This window comes from Pinus tabuliformis, chromosome 1_2 (assembly GCF_031772625.1).
Source record: "Pinus tabuliformis cultivar Carrire ecotype Pingquan chromosome 1_2, CPIR1, whole genome shotgun sequence".
In the NCBI taxonomy this organism is placed as follows: domain Eukaryota; kingdom Viridiplantae; phylum Streptophyta; class Pinopsida; order Pinales; family Pinaceae; genus Pinus; species Pinus tabuliformis.
The window spans coordinates 1,249,407,840-1,249,428,674 of NC_142298.1; the positions used below are offsets into that span (position 1 = coordinate 1,249,407,840).

At 38.4% G+C, this 20,835-nt stretch overlaps 1 protein-coding gene across 1 annotated transcript; it reads right to left on the bottom strand.

Moving 5' to 3' along the window:
- Positions 1 to 17,133: 17,133 nt before the first annotated feature.
- Positions 17,134 to 20,835, bottom strand: LOC149210774 (uncharacterized). The gene is made up of 3 exons (XM_089399089.1): positions 19,540 to 20,835; positions 18,208 to 18,948; positions 17,134 to 17,931 (listed from the first exon to the last, which is right to left on the bottom strand). Exons 1-3 carry the CDS (start codon positions 20,833 to 20,835, stop codon positions 17,134 to 17,136), a joined length of 2,835 nt encoding a protein of 944 aa, XP_089255215.1.

Below are 20,835 nucleotides of genomic sequence, written 5' to 3' on the forward strand. Positions count from 1 at the left end.
CCTTCGACCAAAAGATTTTGCGTGGTGTTTGACACCAAGTCCTTTATTCACACCACATGAATTTTACTTCTGTACCTTGAGGGTCATTATCATTATCGGTGATTCCTCTCGCGCTTGTTAACAGTTTACATCATTGACTGGTAATCAAGCGATGTCTTTCCATGTTCGACTTCAAAAAATTTCTCACATGGATCGACTTGTATTTCGAGTGAAAATTGGACGAGATTGAAGACCCCGGATCTAGTTTCATCCATCCAGGCTGCGATATATATTCAGGAAAAATAAAGACATTGAAATGTACAGCATTGCAGCACAGATAATCATCCTACCAAAGGATGATGACTCCATCAGAATCATCAGTCTACCATCAGACGATTGTCTGTCCTATGTGCATGAAAATGAATTTATAAAGCTGAGCATGGGAATGCCTACCTCAGCTAGATCATGAAAACAGTATGAAGATAATGTATTGTATTGTATCTTATTAGAGTTCTCCTCCCAGCATTGAAAGAACTTTGGATACTCCTAATAAAGCATTTCACCCGATAAACGGCCTCATACTTTAGGGGGCAACTGTTATAGACATTTTTGTGCCTTACAGCTCTAAGCATGAAATGTCCATAAACCAAGGGATCCTAAGTCCCTAAAAGTTTTGTTCCAGCTCCTAAAGAAACAAGGTCAACAAATTACAGCTTCTCCCAGAAGTTCTCCACCAAAAACTGCTCAGAACTAGTCAAATCAGGATCATTTCAGCTGCTCCACTAGCTAGCTGCGTTGCAAAGCATCCAAATACACTAGCTAGGTGCGTTGCAACGCACCTAAATGCACTACCAAGGTGCGTTGAGCGGGAAATGACAAGTGGCAGAGTCATTCCACGAGGTGGAGAGACAATGGAAGCTTCCATAATCTTTCCCAATGACACTTGCCTCACTGAATTCGACCAGTGATGAGTAAGAGGCTCTCAGTCTCCAAGTGGAAGCAAGAACTGACAGAGAGAAGCCACTAATCAATTCATGAGCTGACTCATCCTCTTTGCATACATCTATATATGGATCCCTCACCAAGAGATCTAGAGGCTGGAATTTGGTACATTGCAGAGAATTGCTGTTCGTTTTGAGATAGATATCAGAGTATTGGGTGATTTATGTTTTTTTGGAGGTGAAGAGGGGATTCTATGCTGGGAGGTTGATGCTGGATCACGAATCATCGGTTGTAACTCCTCCTGGATCTTCTTGTTTTATCAATAAAACTATTTGAGTTTCTCCTACATGCTTGTGTATCATTGATGTTTGTTACATTTGTATGTTTAGCTTAAATCTGATCCTAAGCTATTTATGAATATAAATCCATGTCTTTGGGTAGTTTCCTTCTTCTGTGATCTTGCAGGAACTTGGTGACGCTGGGCAAGTAAGGGAGCAGGTAGCTAGAAGCTGTCAAAGAGGAGAGAGATTGGATCAAAGGACTAGCGCAAGACACAGGTTGGTTCATCCTATTCCTCTTCGTTTATAGTTCATAAAGAAGAATACAAAAGTAGTTTTCCCTGTTTGTTTTTGAGGTCACTGCCACACCTCAGTGGGATAGGGTCATTCTGAATAGACACTTTTCCCGTTAACAAGGTGTTCAGAAGCACATACTTAACCAGAGAGTTGTGCAAACTCTGACAGCCTTGAAGAAAGTGATAGTGTTCCAAAGGGAGCTACTTCTTCATTTGTCTCACCTCCTCATGAAGGCAATAAATGTGAAAGAGGCAGGTATAAATATGGTTCTAAACACATTCCTTTTGATTTCATAAAACATGGAAAAGGAATTTCATTTTTCTTTTGTATTTTGGATAACCATTATGTTTCTAGATGTTGGAAGAGGATGGCCACATAAGACAAAATTTTGAAGGAAAAGAAGCAAGTAGCCAAAGGTCCATAGGACAAGGCAAATCATGTTGTTAAAAGGATGCACATGTGTTGCACTTACTGCCATAAGCAGCAACATCTTGCTGAAAGGTGTTGGACTTTGAATCCAGCACTGCTTCCACCAAAGCTGAAGGAGATTTAGGTGGAAAAAGAAAATGGTAGGAATGGAAATGAAAATTCCATGATTGATGTGGTTCAGGATGACACACATGTTGACTCTGATGTGAAAAAAAAGGAGGGACCTTTGAAATGGAATGGTAAGAAATGGTTAGAATTCCTATCCAATTAAGGTTGCATGTCTAGTGATGCATATGTTTGCATTTCTTTGTGGATTAAATGCAAGTTGCAGAATCTTACCAAAATGGTAAATAGAAATAAGCTGAGTAGGAAACTCACTTTATTGTTGCAACAATATGTTCATTTCAGCTTCAAAAGTATAATGTACTTAAGAAAAAGTTGAAATATGGAATGCATGCCTAAGCATGAGATGCATGTAATGCTGGCTTGGGAGAAGTTAACTTGGCTCCTAAAATGGAGATAAGGATGAGGTGTTTCATCTTTTGGAAAAGAGTCCGAAAGGTATTTTTCCTACATGCTCACCTTGAAGGGTCGTTTGCTGTAAAGGCATGTTTTATTGGCTTGTCATTTGTATGCAGATGTAAGACATGGAAGCATTCACAAGATGTGAAATCCATTTCTTTGTTCGAGTAGGAGTTAGTGCATGTAGTTGTTGTTTGTATGCCTGATGTTGTTAACAATTGTTGTTGGCAGCTTTTCAAACATGTACAAATGAAAGTTTTGTGGAGAAGATGTACTTCACATTTGTTTGAGCCACCTTGGATCAAGTATCAAGGCAAAGAATCTCAAACTACCTTCTGTAAACTTCACAGTAAAAGTTCTACATGATGCCAAGGATGAAAACCGTTCTTTCCAAGACAACCAACCCATCCAAGAAGGGAAGTGGTTAAAGATTTAGGCTCAGAGGCACTATGCAAAGGCAAGTGTAGGGAGGTTGAAAGAAGAGGGTGTTTTTACTCTCATTTACTACTTAGATTAGTATATCAGTCTTTTGGTGGACCAAAAGTTCTTTTAGTGGGAAGAAGTGATCCGAAATTGGATCCTTAAACTCTTTTATAGCTACCTGAACTCTGTAAAAGCTTGTACCAAAGTTTAAAGTCTTATGGATGTTGAAGCCTATCAGAAACAAACTCTGAATAACAACAATTTGCAGCCAGCACAGAACAATGAGGACCTTCGGTCAAAGCACATCAACCATTAGCCCATGGGGACCGTGCATGGTGCAAAATGGCAACTAGGAGGCTCAAACCAGAAAACAGAGGTTGTCTTTGATACGTGATTAGCACAAAGCACTAATCGCACATCACTAGGAAAAACTCCTTGAAATGGAAAAGCCCCCAGTTCTCAGTCACAAGGGAAGCCAGAGAACCATGTGGAAAGCGTTAAAGTTACAGGCAGGTCTCGTGCTCCAAAACTGGTGGAATATCAGAGGTGTTTTAAGCAGTAAGCAGAATTGTTAGGAGAACGAGCAATGCCATACAATGATTGACGTGTGTTTGGTGGATGAGAGAGAAAACCTCTCTCATCATGGGATAACGTCCGAGCAAGTCAATCGCATGATAAGAGTGATAACCATAGGATTTAGAGGCCCCAAATCTAACGACAGAGATTGCACCCGATGGGAAACCAGATTCAACAGAGAAAGTAAGGTTCGACACATAAAGGTTGAAGTCCGATTGGACCGCTGAGTTGGAAGATGAATCATTTCACAGAGTAACTAAAGTAGCAAACTGTTGAGGAAGAGATGGCTCGGCTCATGAGGAGACAAGCGGGCACCTCTCCGTGAAGCGTTAGCGTGATGATGACGCAAAGCAGGGAATTCCAGCATAGAGGCAGGCGATCCGAATACCCAGGAGAGGAAATGAATAGTCGAGGAATGGAATGGTTCTAAGAGCCATGAACAGACAGAGAGTAGAAGAGGAGAAAAAAAGTGAACAGTGAGAATACGTTGAATGCGCATAGAGTCTGGGGAGTCACTCAGAGGTCGAGTGGAAAAGCCAGACAACTCAATTGATAGTAGCATATTGTTGTTGGAGTTTCTTGGAAGTTGAGCAACTCACAGAGGTAGGTAAAAGGCCTGAGAAAGAGCTTAGAGAAGCCAAAAACAAGAGCTAATTTGGGTGCCAGAAGCGAGAGCTGAGAGCCAGAACCAGAGCTAGAAGGCCAAAGAGCTCCAAGAGCCAAGGGATAGGATGGTGTTTTGAGCTCAACGTTCCTGTATAAAACATTGGAGTTAAGTGTAGGCACTTGTAAAAGAACTCAAGGAGATGTAGCCCAAGATATCAGGGTGAAATCCATACTATACTGCTGCCTTATGTTTTTGTTTTTATTTCTATTTTAACTACTGTTATATGCATTTGTATATTAGTTTAAGTACATTCCGATATCAACACAAACAACATATTTCAAAGTAAATAATGAGCTGAAAATAAATACTAGCATACACCCATATTTTCAAGCATTTCTTCTTTCAACATTGGTTAATCATTAAGACTTTGGGAAAATTAGAAGCTTTGGAAGTGGGAGAGGTTCTTTTAAGTCAGACCAGAGCCTAAGAGCCCTATCCTCAGATCACTTGATATTGACCAAATCTAGTCTAAGCTTGTAAACCAAGCCCAAACTGAGGTTGGGTTTGCTGGAATTGTGGTTGTTGGTATTGTGGCCACCATGGTTGTTGGACCATTTGTTGTTACCCAAGACCGTAGGATTGACCAAGTTGCGGATTGAAAATACACGGTTGTGCCTGAGTCATTCCACAAAGGAGAACTGACCTGAGGTTGCGGTTGAGCTATAGAGACAAGTGGTTGTTGCATCACAACTTGAGAGAATTGAGCCTTCTACCTTGAAACTTGAGGTTGCGAGGAAGAAGGGGTAGGCTGAGGTTGAGACACAATAGGTTGTGCTTGTGCTTGTGGCACAGTCGTAATAGTAGGTGTAGTGGGAATATTTGACACGGGTCGGATCGGTTGCATAGGATATACAACCCTTGGTTGTTCTGGTAGTATTGGTATCCAACAACTAGATGTAATTCTAGTTTAACCTGAATTTTGTTGGAAACTCTCATACGGTTGTTCCCCAGGAGGAAACAGTGAAAAGGCATACTGCCCTCCATATCGCGACAGTCCAGTGTTTAATGGATATATTGGTCTTTGAAAACTTGTTTTCCCAAATTGATACTGGCATGCAGGATCAAATTGCTAAGTTTCTACATAAGAAATACCAGATGGGATTCCAGACAAATAAATAGGATCAAACCATGGTGTTGAAGTAGCCCCTGAGTGGACTCCAGCTAGTGATTAATAACCAGCTGGAACAGATGGTATACCAGCAAACATTGGAGGAATAGCAGCAGGAGGTTATGATGTAGTTGCATCAAATGACACATTCCTAGATTTTGATGGTTGCTCAAACATGTTTAGTCTATCCAAAAGATTTCCAAGCGATTCGACAAGAACTTGTGACAAAAGAGGATTAAAAGAACCAAACTCAGGAGTAGAAGGACACAAATGAATCCCAGTTCCAAAATGTAACGGGGTATTAGATGGGCGATCCTCCACTATCTTGTCTATAGCAATCAGACCAGGTGGAAGAGGTAGACCGTCAGGTCCATAAAATATTTCTAGAGCCGAAGAAGGTATAGCTTCTGCAGTGACAGATACTAGAGGGGTGATACCTTCTGAATACTGAAACTCAACTTCCAGATGTTCAGGTAAGTGAAATTCAGTCTCAAAGAGAGGTTCTTGAACAACTACTGGTTCAAATTTGGCCCCCATTTGAACTGGGATGGTTTCTGGATCAGCTCTAGATGGAGTTGTTTCAGGTATAGAAGTGTCTAGTGTTACAGTTGGATCAGTTCTAATGTCCTCTTGTAACTGTGGAACTTCTACTCTTAAGGAAGATGTATCAGAAATAATCGGAGTAACTGTAGTCTCTAACGATGTTGAAACAAAAGTTTCAAATAAACCAGATGAATTGGACTCAGTTAAACAAGACCATTTTTTTTGGATTGGCTTCGCTTCCGGATTCAAAGACGGTTGAATTGCTAGTCTCTGCAAACGACGGGGTTTTTATTGACTTTCTTCCAATATTTTGGATTATTTGATCAACTCAAAATTAAGGGGAAAATGATGTTTTTCTGAATTCAATTAATTTTAATGATGCTTGGACACAACTTTTCTTTTTTAGTTTTTAAGATTTGAGAAAAAGCTAAAGATGACTCTAGTCTCCTTCGATTTTTAATGAGCCTGAAAGGACAAGTGCTCAGATGGACCTGTTCTTTTAGAGAGTCGAAAAGGAACGAAAATGACTACTCTGGAATATCTAGATAGAGGGATTACCAAACCAATCGTAAAAATGCAATATACACCTTGGTGATAAATTAAAAAGAAATTACCAAGGACTTATGTATGGCAGTCAATCTTCCCGAATGTTGTGTTTAGTGCATTGCGATCAATAAGGTGGCATACTCGGCTTCCTATGGATAAAGTATATAAGCCTATTATGGTCTCCCAATATATATGTGACAGTACGGGGAGCACAAGTCCATGCTAGCACTTGTCATATCGAGGAGGAGGAATCACCCAACCTTCAATGAAAACGATAGCCACTAGTTTTAAGGACTATGGAACACGTCTCTAGCGTAAACCTCTAGATATGTTGCGTTAAGTTCCAAAGCATTGTTAGGTTCATTGAAATTTGTTTTAAAGTTGATCTTGTTTAGATTTTTCCTTTCAATGGTTCACCGCGTGATGATGATTTGAAATTCCTAAAATGCAGTCTACAATGATAAAAAAAAATTGTTTATTTTGAGCAACGAAAATCCTAGCTACTAGGGAAAGAAAATAACAGTGCAAAGAGAAAAGAGCACACCCTAGTGCATTTCCATAAATTATATTTTTTCACACAAATCTACAACTGATAAATTCAAATGCATGTATTTGTTTGCATTCTCTTTAATGTGAAAAATTCCAAAAAGGAAAACTAAATGCAACAAAGATTTGAAATATTTCATTCAAAAGGACATTTTTGACAATTTATTCTTCGAAAGAGAAAGGAAGACTCAACGAAACTTTTCAATTCTGAATAAAAAATTCTTTTGACACTTCGAATATAAACAAATCAAACTAAATACATGAAGAAAAGTTTAATTGATTATCAAGGGAAGGAATAATTCATGACACTTCTCTTTTTGACACAAAACAACAATTACGACACTTTTTTATCAAAGCAACAAATCGATTTAAACAATTTTTTGACAAGGGATTGTAAAGGATGAACAAACACACAAAAAACATTCACTAATCCTAATGTAATTGAGGCTGATATATGTGATGCAAGTAGGCTTCAGTAAGGAGGCATTGTTCATGTGCAACAAAACAATTAAACAAAACTAAAAACAAGGTCAAAAAACCCTCAATTTCTAGAATGGAAAAAGAGTTCAGTCAGTCATCGCACCTGGGCTTCATAGAAATAGAGATGCATCGCACTTACTACACTTAGGAGGTTTGATGCATACTAAGTTATAGTGGAAGACGTGATGGTCCAGGGAGCGCAACTGAAACGAGTTTTGACTCAGATGTGCAACTGTTTTCAATGAGTTAAGCCGAGTTTTGATGAGCAGTAAAGAGAAAAGTATGAAGGAATGTCTTGGGAGGTTACTGAGCTACCAAAAGAGCATCTATATGTGCTTGTAAATCAAATTTTTAATTGATAAACTAAACCAGAGATTGATTGAAGCAAAATTCATCTACTTTGCAATTGCAGAGCAAGAGAAGTTCGAAGGCTACCTGGCCGACTTCAAACTCTGTCTATAGTTTATAAAACAAAAATAGCAACCAACAAACATATGTTCTCCTAGTATTCCTAAAGAATGCTAGCCCTATGGGTTTTGCAGCTACCCTAGAAACAACAATTTAAAGCAATTCAATAATTTCTTCTATGTGTAACAGATAAGAGAAAGTTAATGGAACCAACTTAGAACTTCCACTTAATCCCTTGCTTGATCTCTCTCCCCTTTGACAGAGCCTACAACTCCTCCCCGTAATTAGCATGCTTGGAGAGTACCTACACAAGTATAGCAACAAAGAACCGTCAAAGCATTGTGATCTATTACAACATAAACATTACAGAGTTAGATACATAATGAACAAATGATAGCATTCACAAATGATAACATTCACAATTGCATAATCATATGGAAGAAAAATTGAAGAACTTTATTAATAAAAGGGAGAATTACAACCCAGTTGTCTAATCCAGCATCATTCTCCTAGCTTCAATCCTTATTCACCTCATGAAATAGCAAAGTAACACCAACAATACAATGCTCCTCCCTCAATTACAAACTATCAACACTTCCTTGCAATTCACAATATTCCAGCCTCTAGATCTCTTGAATTGGAGATCCATTTATAGATGTGTGAAAGGGTGTGAGTCATCCATGGGGTTTGATTAGTGTCATTCCACTTGTTACAATTGGTTCCATTTGGAGATTTCTTGGATCCCTTATTCATCCTTGGGCGAATTCAGAGAGGTAAGTGGCATAGGAGAAGTTTCTAGAAGATTCCATGAGCAACCACCTAGCAAACTATCTCGGAAATTTGTCCATCCTCGCCCATCGCACCCTGTAGAAAGCCTAATCAGTATGCATCACACCCTAGCAATGTACCACTCAGTATGCATCGTACTTTGCTAGTGGAGCAGTCAGTATGGTTTAATTTAGGCCATTTCTGGATGGTTTCTCATATGGAACTTTTGGGGATTGATGTATTTAGATGACTATGTTCCTTTAGGGTATGAAACAACTCTTTTAGGGGTTGATGAGCCCTATTTTATCGACATATAAGTTTGGGGTTAATGTGCCCAAATATTTCTATAACACTTGCTGGTTTTCCCAACTGTGAGGTTCGTGAACCATGCCTTCACCAACATGGTTCTACCAATGCGCCAATGGCTGCATCGAAAATAGAAATTCACGTGATGAGTCCCACACACTGTTAGCATAGGAGTAGGAGTAGTGTTTTCTTTTGAGTTTTTTGTTTGCATGCTTGTTTTCTTACTTACTTTGCATGTTTGTTTGTATTCTTTTTTGTTTTCTTTCCGCTTTGGTTTCTATTGGCTTAGTGGGTCCTAACCCAGGTTTAGAGTTAATTTTTCCAAACAAATCCCTACACTACTGGCCCTTTCGACATCAATTCGTGGAGTGCGGACTGAAGTCTCACCGAAATTTGTATGGGGAAATGTTGGAACTAAGTTTCCACACCCAGAGATGGTTGTGATGTCATTTTATACCCCTAATCTACCTTTGCACAAATCTATATACCCTTAAGTCTTATCTATATAAATTCCTTTGACCAACATCTAGACCTTCGTGAAGCTCTACGACTATATTTTGTTGACCCTAAATAGGTAAATACAGCACTTACGTGCCTATCTAATTACACCTAAGTCTGTTATTACCCAGATCAACTTAAGTGTGTGATCTCTTTAACATGTCTTAAGATATTCTTCATGTAAATACTTATTATTACTTGTGTTCATATAACAATGTAAACCATGCATAATCACGCATCAATATAGTATTAAATCATAAACCCAATATTAATCATAACATAGTTGCATTCATTCATAACAAAAGTAAATAGGAAAAACACAAATATTTCCAGAATAATCTCTTTATTGATACTTCAGTTTTACTTATAGACTTGAGACAACCCTGTGCACTCAGCTGCAAGGGCCTGTGCACTCAACTACGGACTCAACTCTAGGCCTTTGCACACACAGCTGCAGAGCCAGTCGCTGTGATATAGTAATAGTGCGCGCCATCTCTCTTGCTTCGTCATATTGATGTTTCCACTTCATACCATTTCCATGTCATATTGGCCTTTGCAAGAAACAAACATTCATTTCATAGACTTCAGTCGTTCATCCACCCAAATCCATTCTAGCCCCTATCCAATTCCTAGCTCGCTCACCTCACTATTGTCCACCCAACAAGTTTCTTCACCATTGTCCTCACCCACCTTAGGACCACTTCCTCCATTCCTCCACTTAGAATTCTCATCCAAGGTACTGTTGGCACGGGGAATTCCCGTTTAATTGATTGCTAAAAAGATACATTTCTTGTTGAATCTTATCCCAATTCAAGTCCATTGCTCCTACTCGCTCCAATAGGTGTTGTAGTGTTTAACATAGAGGCACTTGCAATCCATTATGCCCTTTAGATTCCTTCACTGTCAATGCATCCTCTCTAGCACCAACCACTTATTCATCTCCAAGAAAAACTTTGTCACGTCACATACATTTTAATTAATGAAATGAGCTTTATTGGGCCTAAACCTCTTTCACTCATAGACAATCATTTAAGGGAGGTATTTCGTTCGTATCAAAATGTGCCTTTCAGCATTCAATTTGTCATACTTGTTGTTGATCTTGGTGAACTACCTCCTATGAAGGACAACCCCATGTATGTTGGCACATCGTGCGACAATTCCCTTTAGTGTGCCTTCAAAACGATCATCACACTATCTACCATCATTCATCAACAAGGGACCAACCCTCTTCAAATTGCATTCTTCCAAGTGCTCATGAATCTCAGAAATGCAACACCAACAATTGAAGACTTGAACCTTCTAATGTCAAGGACACATTCCCTTTTTTTAAACGATGAGGAGTAGGAATTCGACAATGAAATCCACCTATATCCAACCATTACGGGAATTTTTAGGTCTAAAATGGGCTTCCTAAGGAAATTATAAAATAATAGTGGAAATAATAAAATAAAATTGTATTACATCATCAAATTTTACAGGGAAAAAAAGAAAAAAATACTTTTTCAACTCGTATTTTCAACTTATCTCCCTATGGGTTTACTCAAATTTCAGTCAGGAACACTCATTGGATGCATAATTTGATTCGTCATCGAAGGAATATCAATGTTGACTAACTTTTGTGGACCCCGCTATACTAAAAATGAGAAATACATGAAAAATGTGATTCCAATAATGTTTTTTTTATGTATTTTTCATTTTTCGTGTAGTAGGGTCCATCGAAAGTATGCAACATGGATGCTCATTGGATGAGGAACTAAATTTTTCATCCAAGTACTCTCACTCAAAAATTGAGTAAAATCTTTGGGAGATAAGTTGAAAATATAAGTTGAAAAAGTAGTTTTATTATTTTATTGTTTTTTAATATTTTTACTTTTTGACCGCAAAAATAGTGAATTATCCCATATGGTTGACATCATCATCTTGAATCCTATTGGTTCTTATAGAGTTTATTTTAGTTGTACATTTTTCTTAGGAAGCCCATTTTAGACCTCAAAAGTTCTCTAATGTAGCCTAGCTATTGCATTGCATAACAAACAAATGCTCAAAAAATTGAACATGTTAATTGGATGATGCGATGCAAAGAAAAGGGACCACCATCCTATTGTACACACAAAGAAGATGAACAGTTGGATCAAAAAGCTATTATTTACAACGAACAACATATTTTCATCACATGTAACTTGTGGGTTGAAGTAGGTGTTGTAAATGGAGCACTTGGAAAGGCAATTTCCATTTTCCATGCACCTGGATCAAAACCCCTTGAATTACTATTATTATAAAGGGCCAATGTTATATGTATTAGAGTTTTGGTATTGGAAAATTCTCTGATCATATGCTCCAGCCATTTTATCAAGAGACACATCTACTTTATAAGCTAAAAGCCACTATTTAGAGCTACTCAATATCGCAAGTATTTCATCTGGTCTCATTTTAAAAGTTTTGATATGCATACCTATGATACAACTCCTCGTCTGCCACTTGTCGCTTCCTAATAAACGCTCTTTTACTAAAACATGGATGAACTCAAGGCTTACATATCCTATTGACATTTCTTTGCACCTCTCGGTACAAATACTAATATATTTATAATTGATTTAATAAAATATCAAAAACTCATTTTCACATTACATGTTATATTTAGGACGACAGTCCTACTTTTAAACCAATTTAGTAGTCTACATTTTCATTCTCTGATTGACATATCGCATATGGTTTTGATTGACATCTGGCATATTGTTTTTTTTAATCGGTTCAGTAATAAGTTTCATCTACACTTTTCTTAAGTTGTGGACATATTTCTGAGTTTAGACTTTTGTGATCCATAATGTTTACAGTAGATTCTTTCAGAATGATCACATCGAATAATTTTTTGGAGCCAACTTTTTGAACCCTCTATGGTGGTTCATCATCAGGGCAAAGGTTAAGTATCTGATCTAACCTTAACATTGTATATATAGGTGTAGATGCTTCAAAGAAAATAAGAAAAAACAAAATGATCCATTAGAAAGTCAAAAAATAAAAAATAAATAAATTATTATTTTTTTTAGTCAAAGAAAGTAAAACAAAATGTTTAAAAAGCTAAATTTATGGAGAAAATAAAGGAATTCAAAAATTAGGATTAATAAAATTACTAAAATATAAAAATAAATAAATTTAATTAATTTATGATTCGTTAAAAAATCAAAAATTATTTTTTAATAAATTAATTAAATAATTTTTATTTTTATTTTTTATAGTCAAAATAAAGGAAATCAAAAACTAGGATCAATAAAAATTAATATAAAATTAAATTAAATTAATATAAAATTAAATTAATTAAATTTTATTATTATTACTTTTAAAGAAAATAATAATAATTATTATATTAAATAATTAATTAATTTATTCAAAAAAAAACTAGGAATGGAGAGTCGGGAACAAGTTGCTGCTAATTTTCCAACCTTAATCCCTATTCAGGTTGTTACCATGTTTCTCAATTTCTAAAACTTCCCTAAGCTTCCTATGATGGAAGTGATCAATTTTGGCTAAACCCTGGGAGTCCTCAGTACAAATGTGGACATTTGTTAAGTGAATTAGACTACATTTGTTTGGTCTCCATTTTCTCTTAAATTGACACGTCTCTTTTGTTACATCAAAAATCATTTAAGTTATGAATGGAATTGTGGCCCATGAACATGATGATCAGAGAATTCGTCAGTTGCGGAATGGTGACCATGAACATGACGATCTGAGAATGCACCAGTTTTTTATTTTTGTGGTTCAATGTGAGAAGCCCTAATGTTACATCAAGGCTATAGTTTGGCCTACTCAAAGCCACTAAAGGCCAGAAACAACTGTTAGAAATATCCTCTGGTAACAACCTTTAGAGTACAAATTCCCCACTTCTGTATCGTACTTGCACTTGGATAGGACCGGTTTTCTGAAGCAACATGTTCTTCTTCTTCTTCACAACAGTAGTAACAAAGAAAAAGAGTGTGCCCATTTCGCATCCATCGTACTTGCGTTGCAAAGGTTATGAAATAGAAGAGTCCCATGGCCTCAATAAAGAATACTAGACTTCTCAAGCTAGTGGGGGAGCAAGAAGAAGACGAGGATGATTAGGATAGATGAGTAATTTGAGAAATGATGTTGATAATTGTTAGCTTTTGGACGATGTCGATGCACATGAAAATTTTGATTAAAATGCCGAGGCACATCATAACAATGTTGGTGTTGATACCATTGTTTGCATGTCTCTGCATAATGATGGATGATTCCACTCATCTTCGAGGCATATGAGACATACCAGATGATGAACACAAGAAACAGATTCAAGACCTGAGATGCCTTGCTATCGATGAATACAACATACAACATAATGTTAGTATTTTGTTTTCCATGGTGGTAAAATCCCAGGAGAAAGTGGTCTCGTGCCTACTATACCTTCTCATAATAGAGACCAGGCACAGCTCCAAAACCAAGATGTGTGGAGGCAAAGTATGGGTGAAGCCATGGGTAAAATTCAAGCAGTTGCAAGATTTCAAGCCTATGCAAACTCAATTTTGATAATGGTTCGTTTCATCTTCATCTGGCTTTTTTTGTTTCTTTTTCTTCTCTAACATTATGGTTTGAGGGTTTGTGGAATAATAATACAGGTCTTCGAATTAAATGGTGTATATATCATGGTTAAGAACACAAATGTTTTGGATGCCATCGTGGCATTTTCCATGTAGCTCTGGGTCTAGCTTTTAGCTTTGAAGTGGTACGAAATCAATTTTTCATTAGTATTCATTAATTACCAGGAGAACTGTAAATGTGGTTGTAATGAAATGATGAAGGGAGAACTGTAAATGTGGTTGTAATGAAGTGATGAAGGGAGAACTATAACATGAATACTTATTGTTCAAGCCTAACCTCGGTCTGGGCCTTAAAAAAAATTGTCACCCTTTGGAGTTGAAGGTACTTCATTATCATGAAGAGGCATGGAGGTATGTTGGTCCAACTACCATCAAAATTAGTGGTGCAACAATTCCCCTTAACATCTGGCTTAAATCATGGTTGTATTTGCTTGGCTTTCGATAATTCATTTGTCCCCTTCGATGTCATCACTCCCACTTGCTCAACAACCTAGCTGTTACTTGAATCCTCCTGTGGTAGTTGCACATCACAAGAAGGCAATAAACTTAGACACTATGTACCTACTTTGGGGTCTTTCAACAAATGTATTTTCAGTCTGCATATCAAATATGTTTTAGGAATGATACCACCCTTCAGAAATGTATTCATATCAAATAGGTAACAAAAGATGAACCCATAACTCGTAAATAAGATTCATTCTTTCTTGGTAATCATTTGTTTAGTCATGCATTATAATGTTTTGCTCTCGCTATCATCCAAGGACATAAACTTCACTAACACTTGATTAAGTGATTTCCTCTTCAAAACTCCCAAAAGCTTAGTTGAAGTTGCATGTGATGGCGAACTTAGTGAATGATCATGACATGATTTTTAAGCTTTATTTATTTTGCTGCATAATCACTAAAGTGCAATTTGAAATTATTTGTATTCTTGTATTGTTCTAGGTAATAAACTCAGACACTATGTACCTGCTTTGGGGTATTTCAACCAATGTCTTTTAGGTTTGCATATCAAATATGCTTTAGTATTGATGCCCCTCTTCAGAAATGTATTCATATGAAATAGGTAACAAGATATTAACACATAACTAGTAAATAAGATTCATTCTTTCTTCGTAATCATTTGCAAAATCATGCATTATAATGCTTTTATCTCACTATCATCCAATGACCTAAACTTTACTAACACTTGATTAACTGATTTCCTCTTCAAAACTCCCAAAGGCTTACTTCAAGTTGCATGTGATGATGAACTTAGTGAATGACCATGACACAATTTTTAAGCTTTATTTATTTTGCTGCATAATCACTAAAGTGGAGTTCGAAATTATTTGTATTCTTGTATTGTTCTATGAAGCATATCATTTTTCTCACTTGTAGCAAGTAGTCATCTGAGAAAGAAATTCAAGCCACATCCAAAAGGTGAGGTTTAGGTGCCTAAGAATTAGAGTTCAGAGATGAAACTTCACACATTTTTATGGGAATAGTTTGAAAATAGATCTCCAGATAAAAATATAAAGACAACTTAAAGGAAAGACTTTCATCATAATAACAACTGACTAGATTGAGTGACAAAAAAAGAGAGAGTGCTTCGATACAACCTATTATTAGATGGATCCATATATTCCTATGGAAAATTTGTGCATACCTCTTGACATTCCATACAGTTTGTATAGCCATACAACCATACAACAAGCCATACTTGCACAAGCAGTTTCAACAATGGTCCCAGTTTCAGTGATGTGTATTTATGATTCAAAATCCAACACCTAGACTCAAGTTTCAACGATGGTCCTCGACCATATTCGGCCTTGTGGAAAGGGTATTTACTGTAAAGAAAAATTTCACTGGGCTACTCGCTTCCAATCGTAATCTCATCATGGCATTCAATATTGTTTATGGACTTTGGAGAGAAATGGAACCACTAGAGGGATGCACAAAGATTTCTCTAGGGAATTAATGTGAACACCATGGGCAAGTGGCGCCACTTTAATTGTGTGCAACTAAAAGACGTGATTTTGTTGACGTTCACATGTAGACATTGAATGAAGCTTAAGAAAATGAAACGTGGTGTAAGCTAACCCAAAAGGCAACTTTCTATTATATTCTACCATTCCTCCTACCTTTGTGGTCAACAGAGGTGGGTTGATAATTGTAGTACACTGTAGAATGAATATGTCCATAAATATCTCCATATTTAACTCCAAGCAGTAATTAATCTTCTAGAAAATGGTATTACTGTATCTTCATACCTATCAACAACAACAACAATATTACATATCTATATCACCCTTGGAAACTACCAATGTGTGGTGGGCTTAGGTTATTATTTATACATCATCAAATTTCTATGAAAATTTTGATGGTTTTTTAAATTGTATTAGTAAATTTTAATGATATTTGATTTTCCTTTTTAATGAATGTATCATTTTTTCTATTTGTGTCTCCATGTTAAGAAGATAATATAAACTTTTTATATTGATGTTAGTAAGATATCATAAACCTCTTATATTCATAGAAATTAGTATACATGTTTATCTTCTTTTCTTTTTCCACTGGAAAAATCAGTAATTTTCATTATATTTAGAAAATTACATATAGTAGATGCCATTGGCATATGCTGTAGTGTTCATACAAAATCCACCACGCAGGGTGATGTATCAGAGTTTATACAAAATGTAATAGAAACAAAACTGAGTCTGTTTGTATAGCCTGTTCGAGATCACGTGGGATCTATTTTCATACAGTATGATATCCATATCTATATACAGTTTTCATCAAAGACAAAATTGCAATATTACTGTCGGCTACCGGGACTGTTGTCCCTCTGATCTCTCTGGTCTATGTATGGCCTATGATAAAACCTGTGCTCTTCCGTCCCCTGCTGCTCCACGATTAGCCATTCGCCTCTAGGAAGTATCGTGGCCTCTTTGGATAATTTGTCAGCCTCGCTGTTATGTTCTCTGTAAATGTGTAGACAAGAGAAATGATTAAATGCTGCCTTGAGTGTAAGTGCATCATATAATATATTGCTGAGAGTGTGTGTATGACAAATAGTGGCATTATTGATCCAATTAACAACTGTGATTGAGTCGCCAAAAATGTTAATATTTGTACACTGATGTGTCAATGAGAAATGTAATAGATTTCGAATGGCTAAGAGCTCTGCGAAATTATTTGATCCTCTGCCAAAACCCATTTTTACAAGGTATCTATGGTGTTCTTTGATATGTAGAACAAATCCACCTCCACATCCAGTTTGATTCGCAGCCCCATCGAAGAAGGCCCATGGGGTCGATTTATCAATTGTGGGATGAGCCCGTATCGTCCTGGTTCAAGTGGGGGGAGGGTCAGGTAATGCTTGATACACGGCAACAATGGTTGCCAGCACACAACCTGATCCTCAAAAAGAACACGGTTCCGTGCTAACGAGATGTGCCAGGTTGCCACGAGGGGGAGGTTTAGGAGCTTGGAACCCAGGTGGCAGTGATTCCAGGCAGTCCATGGACCTGAAATGTCATCACCATTCCAGTTCCCTGAAATGCCAAGTTGTGTGCAGATTTTGTTGCATAGAGTGTGAACTGCTGGGCAATGTAGGAATATATGGGCCGAAGTCTCTGATGCTGCTTTGCAGAATGTACACCAGGAAGGTCCATAGATGGATCTGCGAGTAAGGTGTTCGGCCGTGGGAATGATATCTTTAAGGACACACCAGAAAAATAATCTGGTGCGTGGAGGAGCATTCAGCTTCCAAATGTCGCACCACCACGATGGCGATGGCTCTGGTTTTCTGTGAGTAATAAGTGCATTGTACCTAAACTTAGGTGCATAGATACCATTGTCCGCCTTACACCAAATAAGTTCGTCAGATCCTTGTTTGATGTAGATATGGGATTCGGTCAATGCAAGAACATATTCACTCCATTCCTGATGCCACTGCGGAGGAAGGTTAAGTTGCTGAGCCGATTTCCAAGCTTGAGTGTAAATGTCTATGCGCAACTGATCAGCAATATGAACAAAATTCTGAATGTCTCGATCATGTAGGAATGAAATGAGATCTCGGTTGAGGATGTGTCTTCCCCCACTATTAATCCAAGGATCTAGGCCAATCCTGCCGAGCGATCCATCGTTTATTCTCCATACTAGATTATCCCGGATGAGGGGAAGGGAGTGTATCAGGGCCTTCCATATTGATGAGCATCCCTTCGATGACCAAGATGGTAGTCTAGCCCAATCCAAAATGTTCTACGACCAAATGTATTTGTGATAGGATACTTGTGCCCATATATTTTGGCTGGTTAATAGTGTCCATCCCATCTTAGCAGCAAGAGCCATTGCAAAGTCAGGTAGGTCTTTGAGACCCCAACCACCCCATTTTTTGGGCAGGGTGATTTTCTTCCAGCTAATCCATGCAAATATTCTTTTGTCCTGGTTCCCATTCCATAGGTATCGATTGCACAGCTGCTTCAATCGGCCCAGAATGTTCCTCGGTATCCACGCAAGTGCCATCCAAAAGACCGGGGTGGCCTCTAGGACAGACTTAATGAGTACCAATCTGCCAACCCTGGATAGGAATCTGAAGCTCCTGCCTGAGAGTCTTTTTTCCAATTTGGCAACCAACCACGCCCAATCAGCAATTCTTTGACACGTAGGCTTGAGTCTGAAACCCAAATATTTGAGACCTCTATCCAGAGGGAGAACAGTATAGGGAAAAACCTGAAGGGCTATCTGGTATTCCTGTACCGTAGTACGGGAGCATGAGATAGAGGATTTAGCCTGATTTGGAAGCATACCTGTAGTGGCAGAAAAAAGAAGAAGGATCTTTGAAAAAGACCGAGAGTCTCGAACACCGCCATCAAGAAGGATAAGAACATCGTCCACGAAGAGCAGATGTGTGAGGAAGCATAAATCAGATATGCGAAGGCCCCGGACATCACCAGCTCTCTTAGCAGAGTCTATGAGACGACTGAGGCCTTCCATGACCAGAAGGAAGAGCAGGGGAGAGAGGGGGCATCCCTGTCTCAGACCCCTTTCAGAATGAAAAAAGGGAGAGGCTGAACCATTTATGAGGATGCTGAATGTTGGGGAGGATATATAGGCCATGATCCATGAGATGTAGGAGTGAGGAAAAGGCAAGTGGATTAGGATCATTTTGATGTAGAGCCAGCTGACCCGGTCGAATGCTTTAGAGAGGTCAATTTTGAGGAGGATGGCTTTAAGGTGCTTGGACCAAATAGAGTGTATAGCTTCTTGGGCTAGGCCTATGGCCTCATGAATCTGTCTAGATTCGAGGAAAGCAAATTGTTGTGGGGCAATGGACCTGGAAAGGATTGCTCTAAGACGATTAGCAATAGTCTTAGAGATGATTTTGTAGAGGCAATTGCACAAAGAGATAGGCCTGTAGTCATCAAAGGATTCAGGGGTATCAGTTTTTGGGATGAGAGCAATGAAGGTTGAATTGATGGCATGGTAGATGGATCCTGTAGCTCTGCTCTCCTCGACCACCCCCAACAGGTCCTGCCCCAGGACCTCATAGAAGGCTAAATAAAATTCAATGGTCCATCCATCCGGGCCAGGGCTCTTGTCTTTTTTGAACCACTTCAGTACTCCTTCCAGCTCCTCTACCGTAACCGGATCATTTAGAGCCTCCACATCCTCTTCCTCAACAAATCTCGGGAAGTGATTTGCCACATTGATGATATCAGGTAGATTAACATCACGGGGGCACTTGTATAGTTCCCTGAAGTGTGAGGTACCCAGATGAGCGAGCTTGTTAAAAGTGTCTGCTATTTCACCATCAGGTGTGGGGAGCTTCCAGATAGTATTAGATACTTTCCTTCTCTTAGCATAGCTATGGAAGAACTTTGTGTTATCATCCCCAGCTTGAATCCATAATGCCCTACTCCTCAATCTTATGGTTTCCTCTCTCTCTTTGAGGATTTTTTCTTTTTGATTCTCCAATTCTATCAGCCTGCATTTATCAGCTGCTGTAATGAACCCCAACCCCCTTTCGTCGGTGAGAGAGCTTAATTCAGCTTCAATATGAGTAAGGTGAGCAATGTCTCGAGCCTGTTTCTCCTTTGCCCATACAATAGATAAGTGATTTATTTCCGAGAGGTTCCTGCAGAATCCTTTAGCAAGTGATTCTGATCCATTGATAGGGTGAGAGGACCAGTAATCAGATATCATCTTGACATATGATGGGTCCTTTAGCCAGGTATGATTAAATTTGAAAGGTTCTTTGGGCTTCTTGAAGGGACCCTGAACCTCCAGGTATATTGGAGAGTGATCTGACCAACCCTCCGAGCCAACCCATTGTTTGTAATGTTGCAGTCTCTGAAGAAGAGTCTCCTTCATAAGGAATCTGTCAAGTCTGCGGGCTAGTGCAGCGTCCCCTACCCATCTGTTCCTCCATGTGGGAAGAATTTTCTGCATGGGAATATCCATAAAATTTGATTGCTCAAGCAGATTGGTCATGAAGTCTGTAATGGAGTCAATTTGAGCCGCCGATCCCCATGACTCCCTGAACCCCAGAGAGAAATTAAGGTCTCCTCCGATAACAACCCAGTCTTCGCCCATGATGGTAAGCTGTAGAAGATTCTGCCAGAACGATTCTCTCTGGGTAGAGGGGGCATAAACATTGACAATGCGAAGGTTCATGCCTAGGTCAGCTGAGAAAATGTCAAGCCCTAGAAATCCCGAACCCCCCCAAGTCGAGTCCGCCTTAATAGAACGAGGGTTAAATCTAATGGCCAGACCACCTGATCGGCTGACGGAATTAATAGCTGAGTAGGTCCAGCCAGGAGTCAAGGCTTGCATGGCTTGAGTAATTTGATTTGCGGAACAGAGGGTTTCTTGAAGCATGATGATATCGATAGGTTCAGATTCTATGAGCCGCTTCAT